The sequence below is a fragment of the Varanus komodoensis genome, unplaced genomic scaffold, assembly GCF_004798865.1.
Source record: "Varanus komodoensis strain SLA01 unplaced genomic scaffold, ASM479886v1 scaffold46_3, whole genome shotgun sequence".
Taxonomy (NCBI): Eukaryota; Metazoa; Chordata; class Lepidosauria; order Squamata; family Varanidae; genus Varanus; species Varanus komodoensis.
The window spans coordinates 5,642,861-5,666,420 of NW_025336044.1; the positions used below are offsets into that span (position 1 = coordinate 5,642,861).

General features: G+C 47.5%; 1 protein-coding gene across 1 annotated transcript in view; it reads left to right on the forward strand.

The window, feature by feature from the left end:
* PCSK6 (proprotein convertase subtilisin/kexin type 6) overlaps positions 1-23,560 on the forward strand; it is a 77,077-nt gene that overhangs the window by 4,109 nt on the left and 49,408 nt on the right. Inside the window, exons 2-8 of the mRNA XM_044445005.1 lie at positions 1,115-1,225; positions 5,413-5,556; positions 8,363-8,439; positions 13,216-13,304; positions 19,804-19,976; positions 21,552-21,764; positions 22,774-22,874. Of these exons, the coding sequence (XP_044300940.1) occupies positions 1,115-1,225; positions 5,413-5,556; positions 8,363-8,439; positions 13,216-13,304; positions 19,804-19,976; positions 21,552-21,764; positions 22,774-22,874 (908 nt within the window). The remainder of the gene's footprint in view (positions 1-1,114; positions 1,226-5,412; positions 5,557-8,362; positions 8,440-13,215; positions 13,305-19,803; positions 19,977-21,551; positions 21,765-22,773; positions 22,875-23,560) is intronic.

The following is a 23,560-nucleotide window of genomic DNA, read 5'->3' on the forward strand; positions in this document are numbered from 1 at the left end:
AAGGGTCAGCACCAGCCTTCCAGTGCAGGGGTTCCTACTTACTATTTCAGCAATGTTAGGCTAATCCGTGTATAGGAAACCTTCTCTCTTGCTGAGATTCTGCCACAGATCTTTCAGTTTCCTGGGGGACCCCTTCCTACCTTGGAGTTTAATCCCTGATTTGATGCTTGTTTTCCCAGAAGGAGCTGTCCTTGTAGAAGCTAGGGAGAAAAAACAAAATTAATTTTCATACAAGCTTGTGCAGTGAGGTTTGCATCTATTCAGTAGAGTTGTATTATAATCCTGTTCTGTTTATAATGAATAAACATTTTTTTAGCCTCATACTTTTAGTGTGCAGCGTGCTTATAATCTGATTTGTCTTGTTAATGTTGTGCAGAGGGGTTTCTGCAGCTGCAGAACATCTGCTCTTAAGAGCAAGGAGAGAGTTCTAGAATTTTTATCTTGCCTTTTATTATCAAAATGCACTGAAGCCCTTTAAAAACAACAAAGAAGAATTTTTATCTTGCAGCCTTTGTTTGATTTTTGGCATCAAGTATAATAATGGTTATGCTGTTGTTGCTTTGTTCCAAAGTTATTGGATTTAAAAGGGGAGAACCAGCCAAAAGGGAAAGTCGAGCAAGGTAGACCATGACTCAGACAAATTTGTTCCATAGAATGAATAACTATTTGTATACTTAAAACTGTTTTATCAGCGAAGAAGTTCTGATCTTTAATAATAACATTAGGATCTTTAAGGAATAATCCTGTGCCTAGGAGAATTATTTCCTCCTATTTACCTAAGAGGAAATCCGGTAGAACTCCGTAGGACTTGTTCCTGTGTAGCCTTGCATAGTTTTGTAATGCAAATAAAAGGGCATTTGTTGTTGAGGACAAGGATGAGGGGAAGGGACTTTTCTGTGGTGGATCCTCTTTGTGCATTTCCTTCCCTTCCACTTGCACTTCCCACAAATTAGTGGGAAAAATATCCCCTTTGGTTGTGGTATGGGCTAACAAAAATGGTGCAGGGTGGTTAATTTTCTGTTCTGCTTTGATTTATAAAAGTTATTTATCTCTCAAAATATTTACACTGCTATTTAAAAAAATGTTAATCATTGTTATTTTACTAATGGGGAAGGTAAGATGGCTGCAGCAACAGGAAGTAAAACGAAGAGTCAAAAGACGTGTTCGACGTGACCACCAGTTTGTTTCCTTCAATGACCCTCTCTGGCCTGAAATGTGGTACATGGTAACTATTCATTTGCGTGTGCATGTGCATGCATGCTGTAAATCTAGCTGAGCATATTTTGACAATGTCTAATACATGATTCACACAACATATTTCTCAGTTGCACAAGTAGCTCATGTAGTAGTCTTATTTGGGTTCCTTGTGCAACTCTCGTGTGATTGTACACCACTCTGTGGTCCATGCACAACAGCATGCTTCTGGGCAACAGTCGGGAAGCTTTATTAAACAGGTAACAAATGCAGCTGGCATTGAGGCTCTCAAAGAACAAAAGTGGGAAGACAAGAAGACGGAACAGAATTCTACCCACTGAGCAGGAGTGTTGGCTACAGCTGCTTATAACCCTTATAACCCTTCGCAGGCTTTCCTAGCTCTGGGTAAAAGATTAAAGATTAACACAAACAAGCTTTTCAAAGTGTTTCTCTCTAGTTGCTTAGAGGCCATGGCTGGGTTCACACGACACAGCAACACACATTGCCATGGCATGCACAGTTTTGCCTGACCTTCCCAGGCAGATGATCGCGTGGTTACCCAGACAGTGGTCCTCACTCCATCCTCTGGCCTTGCCCACATTCCAGCAGCTCCATCAGCAAAATCTCTCTCCTTTTGCTATTCATCCCCCCGGACCACTCCGCCTGCGTGGTCCATTGCAGTCTGAGGCAGGCTCCCCCCAGCCCAAGTGCCCCAGCATGTCTGCGGTGCTTCCCAGCTGCTTCAGTTTCCACGGAGATTTGAACAAAAATAAGCAGTTTTGCCATCATTGTCCCTTCTCCCTCCATTTTGTGCTGTCTCCCTGTTTACTTCTGGGAATAAAGTGAGCAATGACATGACTTGCTAGGGAGCTAAGGGCAATAGACATCAAAGGGCAGAAGTTCCCACTTTTAGGGCCACTCTTGCCAAGGGATTCTATGGTGTTTCATGCCAACAATGGTAAAATGGATCCTGGGTTCAGACAACTAGAGAAGCTATGGTAAATCTTAGAATAAACACTGCATTCTCTCTGTGGTTTCAGAAAACTAATCCTACATGTAGGAACTCCAGAAATGGCTGTAATGAAATTACAGACCCCAAACAGTAAGGATTCATCATGGCTTCTCACATTGTGTGAACCAGCCCAATTGCTGCCCAAGGTAGTTGACCAGAATTTCTAGGATTTCTAAGCAGAAGTACTCAGAAATAAGTCCCCAAGAGTTCAGTGGAGTTTGGTAGGACTGCAGTCCTTGGTTAGTTTTGAACAACCGACTCACCTAATTTTAAAAATACAATGGTGTTTAACATTCCTGCATCCAGAAAATACAATAAAATACAACAGGTAAAAAAAAGTAGACATTTTTATTACCCAGACTTTTAAGAACATGAGTCAGCAGTGTGACTTGGTTGTATAGCCAGAAGCGTGGCTTCTAGATTGAGAGAGGTGTTACTGCCACTCTATATGACTCTGGTACGCCTGCAACTGGAGTATTGTGTTCAGTTCTGGGCTCCACATTACAAGAAGGATATAGTCAGGTTAGAGTCAGAGCAGCGTAGGTCCACAAGGATGGTGGCTGTATTGCAGGGGAAGCCGGATGAGGCGAGACTGAGGGAACTGGGTCTTTTCAGCCTGGAGAAGATGAGACTGAGGGGATCTGTTGGCAACATATAGGTATGTGAGGGGGTGCCACACAGAGGTGGGTAGAGACCTGTTTTTCCCTGCAGAGGAGGGCGGGACATGTTCCAATGGAGCAAAGCTTAGGGAACCAAGGTTCAAGTTAAATGCCAGGAAGTACTTCCTGACAGTTAGGATCTCTAGGGTATGGAATGGGTTTCCACAGGAAGTAGTTGAAGCCCCACCAGTGAGGATGTTTGTTTGTTTGTTTGTTTATAGCATTTCTATGCCGCCCCCATCGCAGAAAGCCTTGGGGTGGCTTACAAAAAAGATAAACAACTTAAGATAGAATAACATTAAAAATTCAGAGCATCTCAGCAATAGTTTAAAACCAATAAATAAGAACAACAATTAACAATTAAAATATCATTTAAATAAAAAGGTCTTGGCCTGGCGCCGAAAAACAATGACGGCACCAGGTGGACCTCTCTGGGGAGTGCATTCCATAGGTGGGGCGCCACCGCAGAGAAGGCCCTCCTCCGGGTACTCACCCTCCTAATATCCTTCACAGAGGGCTCCCAGAGAAGAGCCTCCTCCGCCGATCTCAGGGGGCGGGAGGGCATATATGGACGCAAGCGCTCCTTTAGATAACCAGGTCCCAAGCCGTTGAGGGCTTTATAGGTGATAACCAACACCTTGAATTGGGCCTGGACTTCAGTGGGGAGCCAGTGAAGCTGATGGAGAACTGGGGTTATATGAGAACAATGCCCAGTCCCCGTCAGCAACCTGGCAGCTCTATTTTGCACCAATTGAAGTATCTGGACTGTCTTCAAGGGCAGCCCCACGTAGAGCACATTACAGAAGTCTAATCGGGAAGTTACCAATGCATGTGTCACAGTCGCCAGGCAGTCGTTCTTCAGGTAGGGACACAGCTGATGGATCAGCCAAAGCTGAAGGAAGGCTCTCCTCGCCACCGCTGTTACTTGAGCTTCTAATGACAGCTCCGGGTCGAGGAGCACTCCCAAGCTGTGAACCCTGTCCCTAAGAGGGAGTGCAACCCCGTTCAGGACAAGGTCCAGGTCCCCCATCCCGAAGCCTGACCCACCTACCAACAGGACCTCCGTCTTGTCTGGATTGAACCTCAGTTTATTGGCCCTCATCCAGCCCATTACCGGCCAGGCACCGGTTCAGCACAGCCACTGCCTCACCTGGATTAGTGGAAAACGAGAGGTAGAGCTGGGTATCATCAGTGTACTAATGATTCCACAGCCCACACCTCCTAATGACCTCTCCCAGCGGTTTCATGTAGATGTTGAATAGCAAGGGGAACAAAATGGACCCCTGCGGAACTCCATGGCATAGCAGCCATGGCACAGAGCCATAGTGCCCCAGCACCACCTTCTGGAATCGGCCATTGAGATAGGAGCAGAACCACTGCAAAGCAGTGCCTCCAACTCCCAATCCCGCAAGCCTATCCAGAAGGATACCATGGTCGATGGTATCGAAAGCCACCGAGAGGTCCAGGAGAACCAACAGGGACGCACTCCTCCTGTCTCTCTCCCTCAAGGATAGGCCGGACATGCACATGGTAGACATGTCGTGAGAGGAGCTGGCTAGAGCCAGTGGTCAGACTAGATGGCCTGGAAGACCCCTTCTGACTCACTCAGTTTCTATGTGTCCATGTTTCTAACATAAGAGCAGCCCTGCTGGAGCAGGCCACCTAGTCGAGCATTCTGTTAACAGCCATCCACAGGATCCCACAGACAGGACAGGAGAACAGCAGCAGCAGCAGTCTCCCACCTATGTTCCCTGGCAGCTGGTGCCCAGAGGCATGCTGCTTCTGATCCTGGAAGTAGCTGATAGCAGTCAGGGCTGGTAGCTGTTGATAGCTTGCTCCCCCATGGTCCAATCCTCACGTGGAGCTGTCCAAATCGATGGCTTTCACTGCCTCTGGTGGAATTGAGTTCCATTGTTCAACTGTGTGAAGAGGCACTTCTTTCATGTGTCCTGAATCCCCCAGGAATCAGCTTCAGGAGATAATCCTGGGTCCTTGTATTATGGGGGGAAGGAGCTATGTCTACCATAGAGTGGCTGACTTAGGAAGGGCAGGAGGCCTGGGGTGGGATGGTGCCAAGGGAGATGTCTGTGGCACCTGTGTGGGCAGAAGTTCTGCTGTTGTCATTCTTTGTACTTCAGCTAGAGAGTTAAATGTCTGAAGCAATAAGTGATCATTCTAGTGACCGGCTGAGTGCCTGCTTACAAGGGAGCGAGTTACAAGACTGGGCTGGAAGTTTTAACCTGTTTGGATGGTCTGGAAGGGATCTTGGCAAAAAAAAACCTCACCAGCTTGGCTTTCTGTTTTCCAAACTCACTTGCTTAGCTGTATGATGTGTTGCTTCATTCTGGGGCATGCAGGAATTAGATAGCCAGATGCTTTGGACTCTGTTCCCAGCATTCCAAATCATTGGCCATGGGCTTCTGGGACTTGAAGTTCAAAACATCCAGGGAACTACCTTCTGCCCACCTGTGGCTTGTGTTGCTCGATAGACAGTATGTAGCAGGTGTGGGGAAGAAAGAGCTAACCTACTGTTGTCTTTGTCCTCAGCACTGTGAAGACAATGACAGTGAATGCCGGTCAGAAATGAATGTTCTGGCAGCCTGGCAGAGGGGATACACTGGCAAAGATGTAGTAATAACCATCCTCGATGATGGCATAGAAAAGCATCACCCAGACCTGGCACAAAATTATGTAAGTAAAGTGTAAGCTTTGAAAGTGCTTGTTTGCATGAGAGTAAGACCTGTTGAACGCTGATGAACTTACTACAGAATCAACATGGCACAAGGCTCTTCTGTTATTTAATTATTTTGCTCTTAAAACTGCTCATATACCCCTTGATATCATAAATGAGTGGCATAAGACATGCACACTACAATCATAAAATTGTATCATAAAAACATACAGAAATAATAAAACAGAGCAGTGTAATTTCATGTTGGCAGAAGCCCAAGAAAACAGGCATCTCTTCAAGAGGTATCGAAGGGTGGCCACAGTTTCTGTGTCTCAGACCACATATGGAAGAGTGTTCCAGAGGGTGAATACCACACTGCTGAGAAAACCCATTGAGGTACCATTAATGGCATGCTGTTGGTTGTGCGGCAATCAGCAAGGCCTCCTCAGAAGAGCGCAGGAATCAAACTGATGCATGTAGGGAAAGGTGGTGTGCCAGGTCGAGAGTTGTTTCTGTGTGCTTATATAGCCATCTCTTGCAGCCAAGACCTGTTCTGGCAGCTCCATGTTGTGTGGAAGACAGTGTTTCCTGTCTGCAGAAAATTCTTTGCATAGAACATCATTCCAAGTCGCTCTTCCTCTTCCTGTCTCAACTAAATCCTTGCCTTGCTCTAGATAATTCCTTAGGGGACAGCAACATGCGGTGTTGCTCTGCATCATGTGAGCAATAAAGGGGACAGTAATGGGAATAGCTCACAGCTTACAAAGGGTAATCTGAGGGTGGGGCATGATTCTGTAAACAAAACAAAGCAAGGAAAGAAAACCCCCTTGAATGTGGCTCATTGGTTAATGGGCAGCCAGTTTTATGGTTGAAGCTCTGTAAATCTGGCCTAATTATTAACTGTATTTCTTTGCCACCCAATAGTCAAAGCCTTGGATGGGAGGCCACCTGGGAACTACATGTAGGCTTCTCTGAGCCATTTGGAACAAGTGCAGGGTTGAAGTGAACCAGAGGACCTTCCTCAGTGTGAAACCCAGAGCTTCCCCTTTGCTCTGAAATGATGTGACCGATACCAAGTTGACCAGGGAATGTCTGGCTGCCCATGCTGGACAGTCTGGTAGACATTCCTCCCAGCAAGGAATCTGGGGATGCCCCATAGACCATTGTGTCACAAAGAGGACTTTGGAGCACAGTCTCATGTCATGCTGGGAGGAACATCCACCAAGGGCATGCGAGAGACTTGGGCACCACCTCCAGTGTTGTTTAGGAGTGCTGTAGCGCAACCTTTACAGGGTATTGGAGAAGACTGATGAAGGCAAGGATCACATGGCAGTCAGTTCTGTACCTTCAGCCAGAAGACATTGATTCAACACTCAGATTTGTTCACTGTGCAAGGGGGAGAAGAAGTTCTTATGTAGACAGGCATGATCTGTGGTGTGCTTGGCTCCTCTTCCTTTAGAACCAGAGTATATGGAGCAGTCCGGTCCCAGTAGGCAAGGTGGTGTTGGTTTGGTAGAGTCTGGCCAAAGTTACTGCATCTGGCCTAGCAAACTAGTAAAGGCAGAAGCCCTCTTGTGTAATGGGCAGTGAGAACAGGACCAAGGATAGCTCAGAGTGAGTTTTGCTGGCTAGAGCTCTCTCCTGAGAGACAGAAGAATGTTGTCTCAGTAGCAAGCTGGACTTCTCTGTTTCTGTCCTCTTCATTTTGTGACCTAAAGGCTGCAGTCCTGTGCAGTCCTAAGCAGAAAAATTTGGCCACTCCCAGCATTCCCTATTCAGAAATTGTAGGACTTCCTTTTATTGTCTAAACCCTGAATAGGCAACCTCCAGACTGCCGGTTCTGGATTTCTTTCTCTCTTTTTTGGTAGTGGTGGTGGGCTCTTATAAGACACTCTAAGATCAGCTGCTATTGATAGCCTGCTATGCCATGCAGCAGTCTAATCCATCATAGGAAACTGCTTTATACCAGGCCAGACTGTACGCCCTGTGTTGCGTACTCTAACTGGTAGTGGATCCTGTTCAGTCAGAGAAAGGTCTTTCATTTCATCTGCTAGCATATCACATTGGCAAGAGATGCTAGGAAATGAATTGCATGCAAAACAAGAACTCCGTTGCTTAGTTGTTAGCCCTTTTTCTCAGGCTAAGGGCCCCATTCATTAATAAATCAATCAGATAATTGATTGACTATTAAATTTTCTGTTCCACCTTTCCATCAAAGCAAGGTTCTTGTGGTGACTAGCAGAGAGAGCCCAAGCATGGGCTATTGTAGTGGCATACAAATTGAAATAATGAATAAATAAAATCCAGCTTAACAAAATCCTAATGAAAACATTAGGGTGGAACAAGTACATTCAGAGCACCACAATAAAAGAAAAAGCAATACCAGCTAATTACAACTGCTTCAGCAACAGACCGGCTTATATGCCAGAGGCCTGCGTGTCAAACAGGGCTTCTCATTTGCTTCTTCTGACTTCTGAGGTGCTAGGTGAGAGTACCAGTAGCTGAACATGCGCTGCTGCCTTATGTGGAGCAGACCATTGGTCCAGTGCTGCCTACTCTGACTGGGAGAAGTTCTCCAAGGCCTCCACCTGTGCAAAGCTGAGTTGTGTTTTTTATTTGGGGTGTCAGAAACTGTGTCTTCCTGTGTTCTCTCTATTTCTGGAGACAGGGATTGCTTGCAGGTCCCCAGCCTTGTTGTTTGTAAGAGCCTCAGTTCCATCACAGTGCCTTTTCTCCTGTTTTCCACTAATAAAAGCTGTTCCTTGTTTCCAGGCCTGATTTTAAAGATTTTTCTAATGTGAACAACCTCCTCTGTGTTTCTTCCAGGACCCTAGTGCAAGCTATGATGTCAATGGAAATGATGAAGATCCTACTCCGCGTTATGATGCCACCAATGAAAACAAGTGTGTTTGGTTTTTCATGCTAACTTAATGCTTGAACTGTGAAGGATTTGGCCTGGTTTTGCTAAGCTTAAGCCTTAAGTGTTAATTATGCCCACCCGGATACCCTGAAAGAAAAGCTAGCTGTTCATTGACTATGGCTGTGTCCTGCTTTACTGCAGAAATAACCAGAAGCTAAACAATAAACAAAAAGGACACCTTCATCCTTAAAAGGAAAAAGCCAGATTCCAGCGGGAGGGTGTATGTAGATGGATTGCATTTGTGCTACCTAATTTTACTTCCAAAGCTGAGAATTTGAGAAGCTAAAAAATGAGAGAAGCACCTAGAGTCAGATTGCTTCTCTTTCCTGGTAGGGTTTCTGTGCCTGTAACAACAATGCTCTTTTGATTGCTGCTTTTCTGTGCTCCTGCAGCTTGAACTCTTGGCTGCCATGCAGATGTTTAAGACAGTGCAACCCTCCTAGACAAGAGGTGTTGGCCCATAAACTTTAGTGAATCAATGTAGTTATGTCACAGCAGCTGTATAGAAACATAGAAACAGAGTGAGTCAGAAAGGGTCTCCCGGGCCATCTAGTCTGACCCCCAGCTCCAACCGGCTCCGCTCATGACATGCCCACCATGTGCATGTCCAGCCTATCCTTGAACACCCTCACCAATGGGGCCTCAACCACCTCCTGTGGAAGCCCGTATCATGATGGTTGCACCCTTTATCCCCATGGTGCTTTACAGAGAATGAAAGTGCAGGTCTCTGCCCCCGGAATCTTACATTCTAAAAAGAAACACAAAGTGAAGCAGATGAGGAAGGGGAAGGAAATGGAGGCAGAGTGAGGAGGCAAAGTATGCACGTTTCTTTCAGTTACATGTGGCTAGGCTTCATTATAGCCAGATTTTGGATTTAGAGCTCTGCCCCCTGTAAGGACTTCACAGCACTCGCCCCCACCCTGGCCTGGCTGCCCTAACCCAGCACTGTTGCATTTCCCCTGCCATGCTCTGCTGCCTCACCCGGAGGAACTCATACAGGCTGTTCTCTTCCCACCACTGCTAACGTTGATGAAAGAGTGAGCTCTGTCAGGATTGCTAGGCTGTGTATGTGCACGCGCTACGCAGGCGTGTGGATCCCTGGTATCCCAGGTGGCCCTTGGGACCAAAACAATCTGATCTTATATCAGAGCCTTTAAAGAAGAGGGGGTTTTCACAAGGTTTGGAACACATTAGAAGATCACACAGGTGTTCTTGGAACCTTTTCTGAGAGAAAAGGCAGAGACACTTTGGAGAGCATGAGACCAGAAAGCATTGCAGCTGGACAAGTGACAGACACAGGTCGGGATGTATCCAGATCAAAGGGCAGGGAGACAGGGCAGTGGAATGTTGGAAGGAGAAGATGAGAAACTGGCACAAGGTCCAGGACCAGCAGGCAGGAAGCAGGTGTAGAATTTGAGTAGGGATGCTCATCACTTGAGTACGGAGGGAGGTGAAATTGCTGCCTTTTAAAATATTTACAGGCTGCTTTCCCGTGTCCGTATAACACTGCCAAAAGCATAAGAGCAAGTCATAAATGGAAGCAGGAAGCTGTGATTTCCTCAGATTAAAAGAAGATTTAAGGAAAGCCAGGGTTGGGCTCCTCCTCTGGCCCCAAGGCAGGTTGCTCAAAAGCCCGAGGGCTGCCGCACCCTGCTGCCTGTCCTGGATAACTTCCCCAGCTGCATGTCACGCATACCTTACCTCCAGCAGCTGTGGTGCTTCTCCTATTTCCACTACAGTTTGAAACCCAAGCTGCACTCCGATTTCCCACACAAGGCTTGATTCGGAGCTGCTGCTCCTTGCTTTCCTTCCCTCTCTCTGCTGAGCCCACTGGGCTTTAGGTGCAGTGGCCTCCGGAAGCACAGCAGCTGCTAGAACTGTGGCTTGTCCACTGGGCATCAGGCTTCCTTGCCCGTGCTTTGGTGCCACGTCTGAATGGGGGCACTGTGGTGGCTGCATAAAGCGCAGAACGATATTCCCTCCCAGCCCAGTGAGGAGAGACTTTCCCAAGCATCTCGGCAGCCCGACAAACAAGAGTCGTGCAGTGAAAACTGCAAATGGCTCTGCACTGTAATTTCACCTTCCAGGCTTTCAGGTCTGAGCCAGGAATTCACTTCGTACACGCACACAGAGCCTTCAGTGAATTTCTCACCTTAATGATACTAATCCCCTGAGCATTTCATTAATTTAGTGGATTAGTTGTCAAAAACATTTACATGCTTCTGAAACTGACGAAAGTGGGGCTCCTTTACAAGGGCTTTACTGGGATGCAGAGCACAGAAGGGAGGGGAAACTTTGCCCAGTTATTTTGCAGGTGTGTCTGCCCTAGTTTTCAATATAGGCTTTTTCTACCGAAGTCTAAAGCCATCATAATTCTACCAAGGTTCATGTGTAGTTCACTCATCAGGATTAAATGGTATAGCTCTTCCCAGAGTGAAACATTTCAGTTCACCAGTGGGGTTTTTGCTTTTTTTAATGTTTTTCCCATTTTAAAAAGCAGCCAACACCTCCAGTGTTCACCAGCCTATAACAGATGAAGTGGTCCTGAGTGCAAAAGTGGTACACAGAAAAAAAACCAGAGGGAACCCAGAGGCTGCAGTGTGCCCGAAGGAGGTACAGAGGAGGCAATGCGGGAGTCTGTGGCCTGCATAGCTTTGCATGTCAGGTCACCTTTGCTAGCCGGAAAGGCACAGGTCTGCAGCTGGATGGGTGACCACATGCAGAGGTGGACGAGGGGATTGAGCTTGATGGCCCTTCCCAGCTCTGCCCTGCATATTAGATATCTAAAAGAAAAGTGGCAGTAAATTTCACATTAACCATCCCCTCTCTTATTTCTTTTATCAATTCTGATTGAGCTGGCTTTGAGGAAGAGTGTTTAGGACTGCAGTCTGGTTTTAATTTAACATCTGAATGCACTACAATTTGTACGTGACGTGTCCCTCCAAGTAGCCACAAGGGCCTGGCAGTGGGAACATGGGGGTGGCATTGCTACTTCACCTCGTTTCTGTTGCTGCCCATGCTTCCGTGGAGCATCAGGCCCCCAAAAGAAAAGTGGGTGAGTGAGGAACGTTTGAGGGGCTGGTGGGGCTGGTCATCACTGTCGGAAATGAAACGAGCAAATGCTCATTGTTACAATTGCCATCTGGGAAGGAACACTGAAAGTGAGCTCTGAGGCTGAGCCTCGTTCTCACTGGTGGGACAAGCTTGTCTGCGTTGGAGCACTGCTGAGGGCAGGGGTAGGCTCAGGAGTCGGACTGCTCCTGCACGCACCCAGGGGCAGGTCTGCAAAATATGGCAGCCCACCTGCCAGTGAGCTGTGCAGTCTCCTGCTCCTTCTCCCTGGTCTGCCAGCCTGTATCCCAGTGTCCCCTGTGGCACAACTTGTCTTGTTTCTCCCTCCCAGCCTACTCCAAACACAACCCCTTTTTGTTCCTGTCTTTTCTTTTTCCAGAGCACATGCCACCACCAATGACAGGCACTCCACTGGTGCTCAGCAGCACCTTGGAGCAACGGTCACTGGCTCCTTACCTTTTTTAACCTGGGGAGATGACAAGCCCATGCAATTCCTTTCCGTTCCGTTCCATTCCGTTCCTTTCCGTTCCGTTCCATTCCGTTCCTTTCCTTTCCTTGGATGCTTTGCAGGTGCACATCTCTGCACCTACAAAGGACCAAAATGTGGAGCTTTGCCTGTCCAGTATGCTGATAAGTGTCTGCTGTCAAAGTACAGTGTGCCTCCGCCATAGACATTGACTACCTGAGGTTGTGTATACTTTGGTTTGTGCACACTTGATAGCTGTCAATTGAAAAGAAAAGTGGAGGACGTTTTGTCTTCCTTCATAAAGGGAGTAGCAAGTACATCTCCTTTCAGGTGTGATCCTCTTGCTTTCAGCATTTCTCAGTCCTCTTCTCTGTTTCTGCACTACTCCCATCCTCACGGGAGTCCAGAAATCGGATAACTGCAGGCCTCCCTCTTTGTGAGCTCTTTCTTTGGCAACTGTGAAAAGAAAGAGTTGCTTTCTTTTACCCCGGTTGGCCACTTTCTAGCATTTTAGGGAGACAGAAATAAACATTCCACACAAAATGATTGCACAGGCTAGATGGCTGCAAGAAAAAAGGGGTTTTGCCACTCGTATCAAGTAGCTCACTTGCTGCTTCCTGTAACCTGTAATGGGGTTTGTCTCCTGGGTTCATATGACCTGCCAGCCCATTGTGGGTTCAACAGGTCATCTGAAGGAGAAGGAGAGGAAGGAGCAGCGGCTCTGTTGTCAAGGGGGAGCTTCTGTTGCCCTGGGTCAGCCTTCTCCCCAGTGCCTCTGGGCCCACCCTTATGTGCCCTGGGAAGAGGAATGATGGCAGTGTACACAGCACAGCAGAGAGGTGCCTCCACCTGGCAGGTTGCAGTCAGCAGAAGTGAGCAGAGTAGTGTCGCAGGCAGGGCTCCTCCTCTGTTTCCTGGCCTTCCATGCAGTGCTGGGAAAGAAAGATTAGAATTACAGGTGTCACATTCAGTAAGTCCCTGGGAAGCAAGCCCATGGGAAGGGGAAACATGTCCTACAGAGGGCATCCCGACCTGCCCAGGGCCTCCTCAAACCTGCAGCTATCCTGCTGGGTTATCTCAATGAAAAGGAGCAGCTGTCAGCTGTGGCCCTGGTCTCAGTACAGCAGTGCCTGTCTCAGGTGTCAGCCACATTCAGGTTATACTGGGCTAATCCAGTGATTATTCCAGAATGTAAACTTTTCTGTGGATTATGTTTCCTAGGCATGGCACCCGTTGTGCTGGAGAAGTGGCAGCATCAGCAAACAACTCTAACTGCATTGTGGGAATTGCTTACAATGCAAGGATTGGAGGTAATGCCATCTTTCCTCTCTAACCCTGGTCAGCAGCTGGTTTTGGAGAGCAGTTTCCCTCCACATATGCATCCAAATTCCTCTTCCTAAGTCCAGCAAATGCTGCTCATTCACACACAGCTTCTTCCTCCGAGTTCTTCCAGCTTGCTTTGCCTCATGAGGAGTCCTTTTCATACCAGTGCTATATCTCACCTGTAGCTTTTGTAAACCAGGGACAACCAGAAACCTTTCTTGAAGAACAGGGTATTAACCTTTAAATAATGATGATAAATGGATACCCACCACTTTATTTTTCTCTGTTTAACATTCCTCACCCAGCAAAGTTTTAAGATAGACAGCTCCTTTTGCTTTCTCTGACGTGCAGAACCTCTCATCATTTTCTGCTTCGTAGTGCCACTCTTGTGATAAAACCTATTGGCTGGCATCGCCAAGGTGGCACTGGGGCATTTGGTCCTGCAGAAGCTGTTTGCTCTTTAGATGCTTTTGCATGGTGAAGAGAATTGAAATTCTTCTGTTCTACTTTTGTCAAGTCCCACTGACCTCTGATTCCCCTCTTGCACTGGAATGGAAGCATGGGAGGTTGTGTTTGCAGGGAGCCTCCCTCCAGCACTGCAGCTATGTAAGCTGTTGTGAGTGAATAATTTGCCCACATGATCCTCTTGTTCAGCTGCTCAGTGCCAGAAGGGGGGCGTGTGGTGATAGAGCTTGGCTTGGGGGGTGGGGGCAAGTATAGTCAGTAACAGAATGCAGAAACTATATGAAAATGTGCAGAAAGCAAGCCAGAGTTTTATCTTCTGGTTTGTGTCCTAGCTAAATTCTTTACACATGTCCATCCTAACACTGCCCAGGGCGATCGGTTTAGGGTGTAGTGTGATTGCTTATACATCACCGAAAAGGAGGGGCAATATTTTTGGATACAATTTGCAGGTTAGGATTTATATGTAAAGAGAGAAAATTTAGACGTAATTTAAGAAGAAATAAAAAGCATCTCACCATCATGGCGAAGACCATGACCAACTGGCAGCTTAGTCTGCTGCCTCAGTACTAATTGTTGCTGACCACCAACTTGAAGGCCCTGGGGTCTCCCTCTTTATGGTTCTTGATCTTTAAATTAGACTTGAACTGGGCAGCCCTCAAACACAGGACACCCTCAGAGAGAAGACTGTCTTCTAAGAGCCCTTCAAGTGCTTGACTGCCCTCTGTCTTGGCCACCATATTGAGGAATGGGCTATTGAGCGGCTTTTGGGAATGCAGAGAGTTGGGACTTTGAAAATTTGCTGCTGTATAGACAGAGCTGACTGTAGCGTGTTGATATGGGGACAAAGGTCAGTGGAGACTGGAAGAGCAGGACTGGAACCAGAATGGGACGGAGCACTTGTCAGCAAAGAAGTGAAGCTGATCATAGACCAGAGTGTCTGTCTGAATGGGGGTTTGGAACAGGGCTGTCGGAGAGCTGGCATGCAGAGAAACAGGCAGACTGTGAGAGGGCAGGCAGAGAGAAAGAGAGAGAGAGATTATCCATATCAACATTCATATTTATGGAACAGATTTCTGTGTTTTAAAATACAAAGTGTTACACTCCCCCAGAAAGGAGACTGAGTGATGTGGGAGGCTCGTGTGCAAAGGCGGTGCCTTGACCCAGAAGTCAGGTTGGCTCCAGAGGAATCACAGAGACAGAAAAGGGCGCACGTTGCCCTTCCAGTCTGAACTCCAAAATAATGCCCCTCTCATCACTTCCAAAGCAAATATGTTGGTACCTAAACACAGAAACAGCGCGAGTCAAAAGGCGCCTCCTGGGCCATCTAGTCTGACCCCCGGCTCCAGCCGGCTCCACTCACAACATGCCCACAATGTGGACATCCAGCCTATCCTTGAACACCCGCACCGATGGGGCCTCAGCCACCTCCCGTGGAAGCCCATTCCACACCCTCGGGGTCCTGACTGTCAGGAAGTGCTTCCTGGCATCCAAATGGAACCTACTTAGGGAGGTCGCGGTCTGGAGGGACAGAACTCTGTGCCTGTGAATGGTGGCTGGTTGTGCTTTTCCAGACAAGTGTCATGCCCACTTTTGTTTTTGTTTTTCCCCTCATTTTGGGAGGCGTGAAGGAGCTGCCAGGCTGGAGTGCTCTTGTTGCCTCCCTTCTGCAGCTGTCCCAGCCCAGCAACTTCCTAGATGAAAGCTCCAGCTGATCCAAAGGGCAACCTCCTTGATGGCAGTCCCATTTGTTGTGCAAAGCAGCCTGCTCTGTAAGGTTGTGCTGCCAGTTATGTGTCCAGGCTGTAGCCATTCAGCATGGTTTTCCTGGGGTATTTCACAAATGTCTGTGCACTGCTATGGAATACAGTTCTGGGGCATGATAGAGCAGCCCAAGGGTCCAATTCATTCTCCAGGAAACGCTTGCTGATCATGTTCTACTCATGGGGACAAAAGCAAAGAGGATGGGGCCAAAAATACACACAGACCTTGCCCACCAGCAACTCAAATCTCTTACTACCACTAAAATAAGCCTTAGGAGAGACATTAGAACCTTCTCCCTTCCAACACTCCACAGAAGTCTGGAAGCCACCAAACGAGTTGTGGTTGCGAAAAGCAGTGGAGAAAGAAGGGTTGTAGCCATGTGAGAAATCCTGGAGAACCAGACTGGAATCCCAGGAGGCTGTGATTTTGACCCAGAACCTGAGATTCCCCATGCTTTCCTTCAGGATTAATAGACTGATCATGACCACGGCTTTTGTGGCTTGGAGATCACTTCATCAGACTTTGCAAGAGTCCATGAATGCTGATGCTGTAATAAAAGGATGCATCTTTAAAGTTCCACGGGGCTATTTGCTATGTTTGTGCAAAGAAAAAGCAGGGCTACCCCTCTGGAAGTTTTGCATGTTTATACACACTTGGGAAATCCAGAACAGTTGAGCAATGGAAGAAGCCACCGTAGGAAGTGTTCCAGCAGCCTTTCAAAACAAAACAAAGCCTGAACTGACACAGAGCTTCCTTCTTCCCCTGCCAAAATCAGTAACATATCTCTTGTAGGCTCATCAAAACTGAGTCTAAATAGATTGCTAAAAACAAAACTAGCAAGGCCTGAGCTCAGCTTGGTGGGGTGTCCTCTCTGTCATGCTCCGAAAGCTGCAATCTAATTTTTTACTTGCCGCTCTTTCATTGCCCTGGCATTTCCTCCCACTCACCATTTTTTTTTTTTTTTTTTTGGCCGAGGGCACAATACATTTATCGCTCAATAAACAAAAAGAGGATGCCAGCCCATTTTTCTTCCCATCCCCTTCTCTTTAAAGCTGAGTGCCTTCAGAAGTTTTTATTGCTTATATTGTGGGAAATGGCTGATTTATTCCTTCTCCTTCCCATCTCCTCTCTTTAACCTCTACTTCTTTCTGACAACCTATAGATTCCCCCTGCAGCTGGGCTGCTATTTGGTTTGGTTTTGATTGTTTGGTTTGCCAATAGTGTCTGATGTTATGTACTTGGGAAAGAAGGGGATGGGTTTCTCCATTTTGTGCCTGCCCCTACAAACTGTAATTAGGTCAGTTCATAGATGCTGGCAGGCTGATTAGAGGAAAGGGGTGAAACAGAGACAGAGACGTGGGGGTGTAGCCACAGACAGTTTGAAACTTGAATTCTGGAATAAAATACTTTGGACTTAAGGAACTCAAGCTCTGCTCAGGTGTTCTTCTTCTTCAGGGAATAATGAACATGCAAAAGGGGGGAGTGAAGGCAAGCATGCTCACTCTGCCCTGTTCAGCACTCTTGTGTACTTTCACACACTGAGGGTGAGCTCCTGCAGCAAGGAGCCTTTTGTATCCATGGGAGTCCCCATGTGCTTTTGGATCTGTGGATGACGGTGATGGGGCTGAGCAAAAGTACACTCCTCCTTTCTTTCCTCCCGCTCTTGTGCACTTTATTCTTTGAAGCAGAACACCTAAAGAGGCCTTTTCTTTTGGTCCTTTTTAGCCTGAAGCAGTCAAAATGTTTGACATGTTTTTTTCAATGCATCTTGATACCAAGAAGTCTCAGAACATATTTGTTTTAATCGCAGAGCATATTTCTCAGAATACGAGAGCCTTCAGGCATCTTGCACATGCCTGTGGGGGTTACCTGAATCACATAATGTAGATGCGTCTGTGCAAAAATAGTCACAACTTGTTTCGTATAACCATTCTTAATCAACTGTTTTGGTAAGGAGGCGAGGACTGGCATTGAACTTCCAGGAGTCCTAACAATAAGCATGCTTGAAAAATGCTGGTGAAAATTCAGTTCAAGGCACGGTTTTTCTCAACAACCTTAATCCATTCACATTATTTTAAGGAGCTTTCTTTGCTAGTAGAACTGTGAAAATCTGTTTGTCTGCTGTCCATAAGAAACCTGCAGCATTTTTCATAAAGTGGGGTATGTGTGCATGTGCATATGTATGTGTGGAAAGAGAGGTAGGGGTGTGTGTGTGCGCATTAATAAACAGAGGGTTTTGTGCTTGGCTGTAGTACATGCTACAGATATGCTTTGCTGCCCCTTTTTTCTGAATGTGCTGCCACCCATGGTCATCCTCTGGACCATTATAAATAATCAGCCTGTCTCTTTTCAGAGATGATGAGTCAGGCTTCCAGAATTTTGAAACCAGCTCATGTACTTATGAGAATTCAATATGTATGTATGTATGTATGTATCTATGATGTATGTAAAAAGAGAATGATGGGCATTCTCTTTTTAGTTTTGCCTTCTTGTTTACTTTGAGCTTGGTTGCATTGCTCTCTCTTTAAAAGTAGTGAAAACAAAAACCTTTCCAGTGCAAGTAAGATAGGAGCACAACCCAGCCTGAGCAGCTGCTGCCTGAATCCCACTCACTTGCAGGGGGATTCCTGGTGGATCACACTCCCTCTCATCAGCCTCTTCAGTCAGTCTAGGAGATTTGTGTGCTCCAGTGCCAAATGCTTCACCCTCTAAGGAAACCTTGTGCTCCTTCTGGCTGCTAAAATGCAGGGAATGTACCCCCTGCCCTCTCAGTTCGTTTCTTAAAGTGTTGTCTGATGCACCCCAGGACCATGCGCACAGCAGTGCTCTTTCACACCACTGGTTCCAGGTTCTGATTTAGCTGAACTGGGATTCAGCCATGGGTGTCCTATGACTTCAGAATGGACACCATTGGTTCATGTAGCTATCATGGAACACATTAGCAAAGGGTTGTATTCCAGAGTTTTCTTCCTGCTCCTGCCTCTTTGCAGACCTGATTTGTGACAGTCTTCCCCCCGTCCCCATTCTGAAAGCTGAAATACCTCTCCTAAAGCATTGTTATACTCTATAAGATCTTTAAGCTAAAATAAGTTGGTGAAATTTTCTTGGCCTCATCTCCTTTGCTTGCAGCCTCGTCACTGCATTTCTGCAGTGGGAGACCCCTGGGAACCGGGAACCGAAGGAGAGTATTTATTACTATTATTATTAAGAGCAACAGCAGCAGAACAATTTCTTTTCTATACCTCCCCTGGGTGAAGCTCTCTGGACAGTGTACATCCCTGTTCTGTCTGTCCACTGGGGACTGGCAAAGCCCTTGGTGGGAGGGAGTGGACAGTGACTTCATTGTTAATGCCCCAGCATCAGTTATTTCCCCATCCACTTATTATTCTTCACAGCTGCAGGAAAAATTCCCCACACACTTATTTTATTTCTTTGTTTATTTGTTTCATTTTTATACTGCCCAATAGGCGAGGCTCTCTGGGTGGTTAATAAAAGTTAAAATTGAACAAACGTTAAAAAGATGTGCATGCACATTAATTTAGAAGAGTAAAGCCATAATAGCAATCACAATTGCTATGATCTAGCACAGCAGCAGTACAGAATAAAATGGAATATATAAATGCAAAGTTAAAAAGTTAAACTATTAAAATACTAAGAATATTTAGGAACATAAGAGGAAACTTCCCAGGCAGTGTGAGTGGCATGCACTGTGTGCATGTGAGGCAGAGACACATGAGCGGTTCTGCTGAGTTTGTCCAGATGACCCCGAGGCCCAGACGAAAGTCTTTCTTAAGGCTGCTTGTCTGTGCCTGCTTTCTGTCTTGTCTCTGAGCCTCTGGTCTTCAGAGCTGAAAGGAGAGGTGAAGTGTAGGGTTTGAATGTATGAGCTGGAAAGGTTCTAAAAGCCATTTGATAAGCCTTGAAGAAGAGTCCTGTGTAATCCAGAAGCTGGCTTCCTTAGTACTGAAATCAGTTTGGATAAAAGGCAATCTTGAGCCCATGTCACTCGTTCTGTAGGATTAAAAACCTGTTTATCACTGAATCAGCAACATGAGGGGTGGGGGGAGGGAGGAAAAGAACAAGCTCGCAGACCCGTTAGGGATGTTGCGGTTGTTTTGACTCACTGAGGATGAAATAAGTCTGTTTGGCCTCCACCATGCATGGAACAAAAGTCCTTGATTGCAATTCTCAAGCTTTTCAGCGCAACAGCATATGCTCCAATTTATTTCATTTTACACTTATTTTGGGGGCTGCTTTTAGGCATCCGTATGTTGGATGGCGATGTGACAGATGTCGTGGAAGCAAAGGCAATAGGCACCAGGCCAGAATACATTCACATCTACAGTGCAAGCTGGGGCCCAGATGACGACGGCCGAACGGTGGATGGGCCCGGCCCCTTGGCCAAGCAAGCATTTGAACAAGGCATTAAAAAGGTGGGGGAACGAGGCACTGCGTGGGCTGCCTTTCTTCTTCCAGAGTGGGGTTTGGTTTTGTTTGATCAAGTTTGCATCAAAACCTGGGGCCCTCTAAGTGTGAAATAGTTCATAACAGGAGTCAGACCTGGTCCGTTCCTTTTCTGAAGATACCGCTTGGGAGGCGTGCATCTGGAGCATGGAAGTGTGTGGTGTGGGGACTGAGCTGAACACCACTGCAGACATGCCCCACAAAGATGTGGGAACTGATTCTCAGTCAGTTGTGGGGCAGGGAGAAGGTGTGGAGGCAGCAAAGCAGCAGAGACACTCCAGAGGAAACCCAGCTGTCATCGGATGTGTTGGAGGACAGCCGAGCTGGATGCGCTGAACCTGTGGGAACAGCAGCTCTTACTAAACGGGAGGAAGAAGGAATACAAGGCCCAGGAGTTGGGTGCTGGAGGGAAAGGAAGGAGCAGGGCAGGGTCAGGAAGGCTCGAAGAGATTTGCAGCCAGGGAGGTGATCCTGTGGAAAGACAGGACTTGGTAGACGGCTTGACAAGGGTGAGCTGCAATCAGACAGCAAGGGTGTCCAGTTGGTGACAACCCTCTTCCACAGTGCTCTAATCCAGGGAACTAACGGAAGGTCATGAGGTACTATGTTACGCAAAGCCTGATGGGAACTTTGGCCTCTTCTGGCTGCAAGAAGGTCCTGTCTGCAGCCAGCAGCAATGCTTGTGTGTGCAGTTTGCACCGTTAAGGTAATGGATGAGAAGGAAGCACACAGCATGTGGGGATGCTTATGCGTTTCTCAGTTGCCCATCTGCTGTAAACCAGCCTCCTCTGGCCTGTGAAGGCTGCTCTGCAGTTAACAGGAGGTGAGGCCCCAGGAGTCCAGTCCTTCTGTTGGCATCGGGTCTTCTCCTCAGCTTCATTGCCATGTAGGGGAGGGCCTGGGCGCAGGCGCAGTGCACAGAGAGGGAAGCTTAGCCCTTCCCTTTCCTGCCATGATCCCCCTTGAAAATAGTCCTCTGCATGGCAATTAAGCAGAGGCAAACCTTTCCAGAGGCCCCAGTGGAATGGATCCTGTGGAATGGAATCCAGGGTTCTGTGGAATGGATCTAGTGCTATGGAAGACAGCACTGAGCTGGGAGCCCATAGACCCTAACCTGTGCCTCTAGGCTCAATAAATCTGTTGCGGAAAGGCTACTCACACCCATACTCCTCACCGTCCCTGCCACAATGTTCAAATGTCTGCCTGTCCTGGAGGAAGGAGACAGACGCTCACCCCTTTTGTAAGGCCTGCTCTGGCTCTTGTTGAGCGCTATATTGCTAGCCCCAGGTTTGGAGATGTGAGGTGCCATTCTAGGGCTGAAATAAGGGCGATGTGGGCCACTGGCGGGGTCTGGGATGCTGGCCACACTGCCCAGGCTGCGGAAGCACCTTCCCTGCAACCCTCTGTAACCCCATACCCCTGCAGGTTTGGCCCCAGAAGCCCCACTGCCTAGGGAACTGGGGCCATGGGGGGGCAGATTGGCACCGTCCAGGCGCCCATCCTCTTTCGTATCCCTCTTCATCGCCCTGCTCCACCACTCACAGGGCCGCCGAGGACGGGGCTCCATCTTTGTCTGGGCCTCTGGCAATGGTGGCAGAGAAGGGGACCACTGCTCCTGCGACGGGTACACCAACAGCATCTACACAGTCTCCGTCAGTAGCACCACCGAGAACGGGAACAAGCCATGGTACCTGGAAGAGTGCGCCTCCACCCTCGCCACCACCTACAGCAGCGGGGCGTTCTACGAGCGTCAGATTGTAAGTAAACACCGCTACAAGCCTGACTGCACTGCCAGGGCCATGGGCGGCCACACATTGCTCAAAACCGGGGCCCCACGATGCTGCACCAGAGGCACAGCTAGAACTGACGCTGAAACTGAAGCGAACGCTTGCGATGAAGCTGAGGGGAGAGTGGCAGAAGGTCTAGCTCCATCTCTGGGCTGAGTGTGGCCAGCCCTGAGACTGCGTCTTGTCAGCCAAGCAAGGAGCCTGATTCCACACATCTCTGTTCTTTCCTAAGTCTGAAGAGTAAATTCCTAGTGACAGCCTGTGAAGTTACGGGCTTAACTTCTAGACTCCCTAATGTGGCCATTCAGTCAAATCTGGCAAGAACACCTTGCTTGAAGCCAGATGCATATGAAAGCATAATGGAAAACAATACACGGGTGGATGGGTAGTAAACCTTGATGGCTCTGTGGCTACAATCAGGCAGCCCTTAGCTTGACTAGATGGAGGGACTTTCACAGTGATATTCTGAGTGTGTTTGTGTGTGTGGAACTGGGCTGGGCACCACTTTTGATGGATGGGTTGCCAATATTTTGGCCCTTATAGCAATCATGTTGACTCTTAACCTAACATTGCTCAGCCTTTCATGGTTTTCTTTTTTCCTCTCCTTTCTACAGTTCTTGCTCAGAAAATAGATCATTTGGTTATATTATTTTTAGTGTGTGTGTGCGCGTGCATATGCACACACACACCCCTGATTATAGGCAGTAGCACAGAATTCACTATGCAAACTGACAGAGATACAGATGTGCTTTAGTCTGGATAATGCTTATATGTTTATGTGTTAACTTTCTCTACTGACTGACTGGCAAACATCTTGGGACAGTTCATCATCATCACCAAACAGGAAAAAAAACCCTATCTGGGGCCTTGATTCTTTTTGCCAAAGCCTAACTCACCTCCAGTTACACCACCCAGTCTTGAGCTTTGCTACACTCACTGCCCTCTGGAAAGCTAACGGCAGCACAAACTTTCTCCTTAGGTTACTACAGATCTGCGGAAGCGTTGCACAGATGGCCACACCGGGACCTCTGTCTCGGCCCCCATGGTGGCAGGGATCATTGCTCTGGCACTGGAGGCCAAGTAAGATGCATTTTCTTCCGTGGATGTTCATTTGTTCATTGCTAAGCAAGAGGCCATGGTCTATGTGGACTTCTCGCTGGTGGGCGGGATGGAATACCCGGAGAAGGGATGCAGTAGGCCAGTGGAACTCTCTTCTGCTCAACACAGATGCTTTGAGAATATATATTGCTTTGGGTTCTTGGGGAATGGAGGCAGACACTCTATGGGGCACACTCATTTGTGTTGAGCCCCATCGAGGCTGGTTGGCTTGGTTAGTGCCCAGAGCCATGCTTGGATATGCTTCTTCAATTCAGTGCCTCCATCATGTAGGAGAAGACAGACAAAGCTGAACACGGTGCAGACTTTCATCACAGATGAAAACAGGGACGTTTCTGTGCACTTAATGCCGTTTTTCTCATGCTGAGGATCATTGTCTGAGTGCTGCTTTCTCCCCAGCCTTTAATGTTTTGCTGCTTACCGCTTCCAGAACAGTTAATGTCATAATATCTTGTCATGTGCCAGCCTTTGAAAATGGGGATGTTAGTAAACTGACCGCAACCCAGTGTGTGAACTGCCGCAGTGCAGTGGTGAGAATGTTGGACTGGGCCTGGCAGATGCAGGCTCTAGTTCCCACTCAGTCATCCAGCTCACTGGATGACTATGGGCTTATAATCAATGCTCAGCCTGACCAACCTCACAAGGTTGCT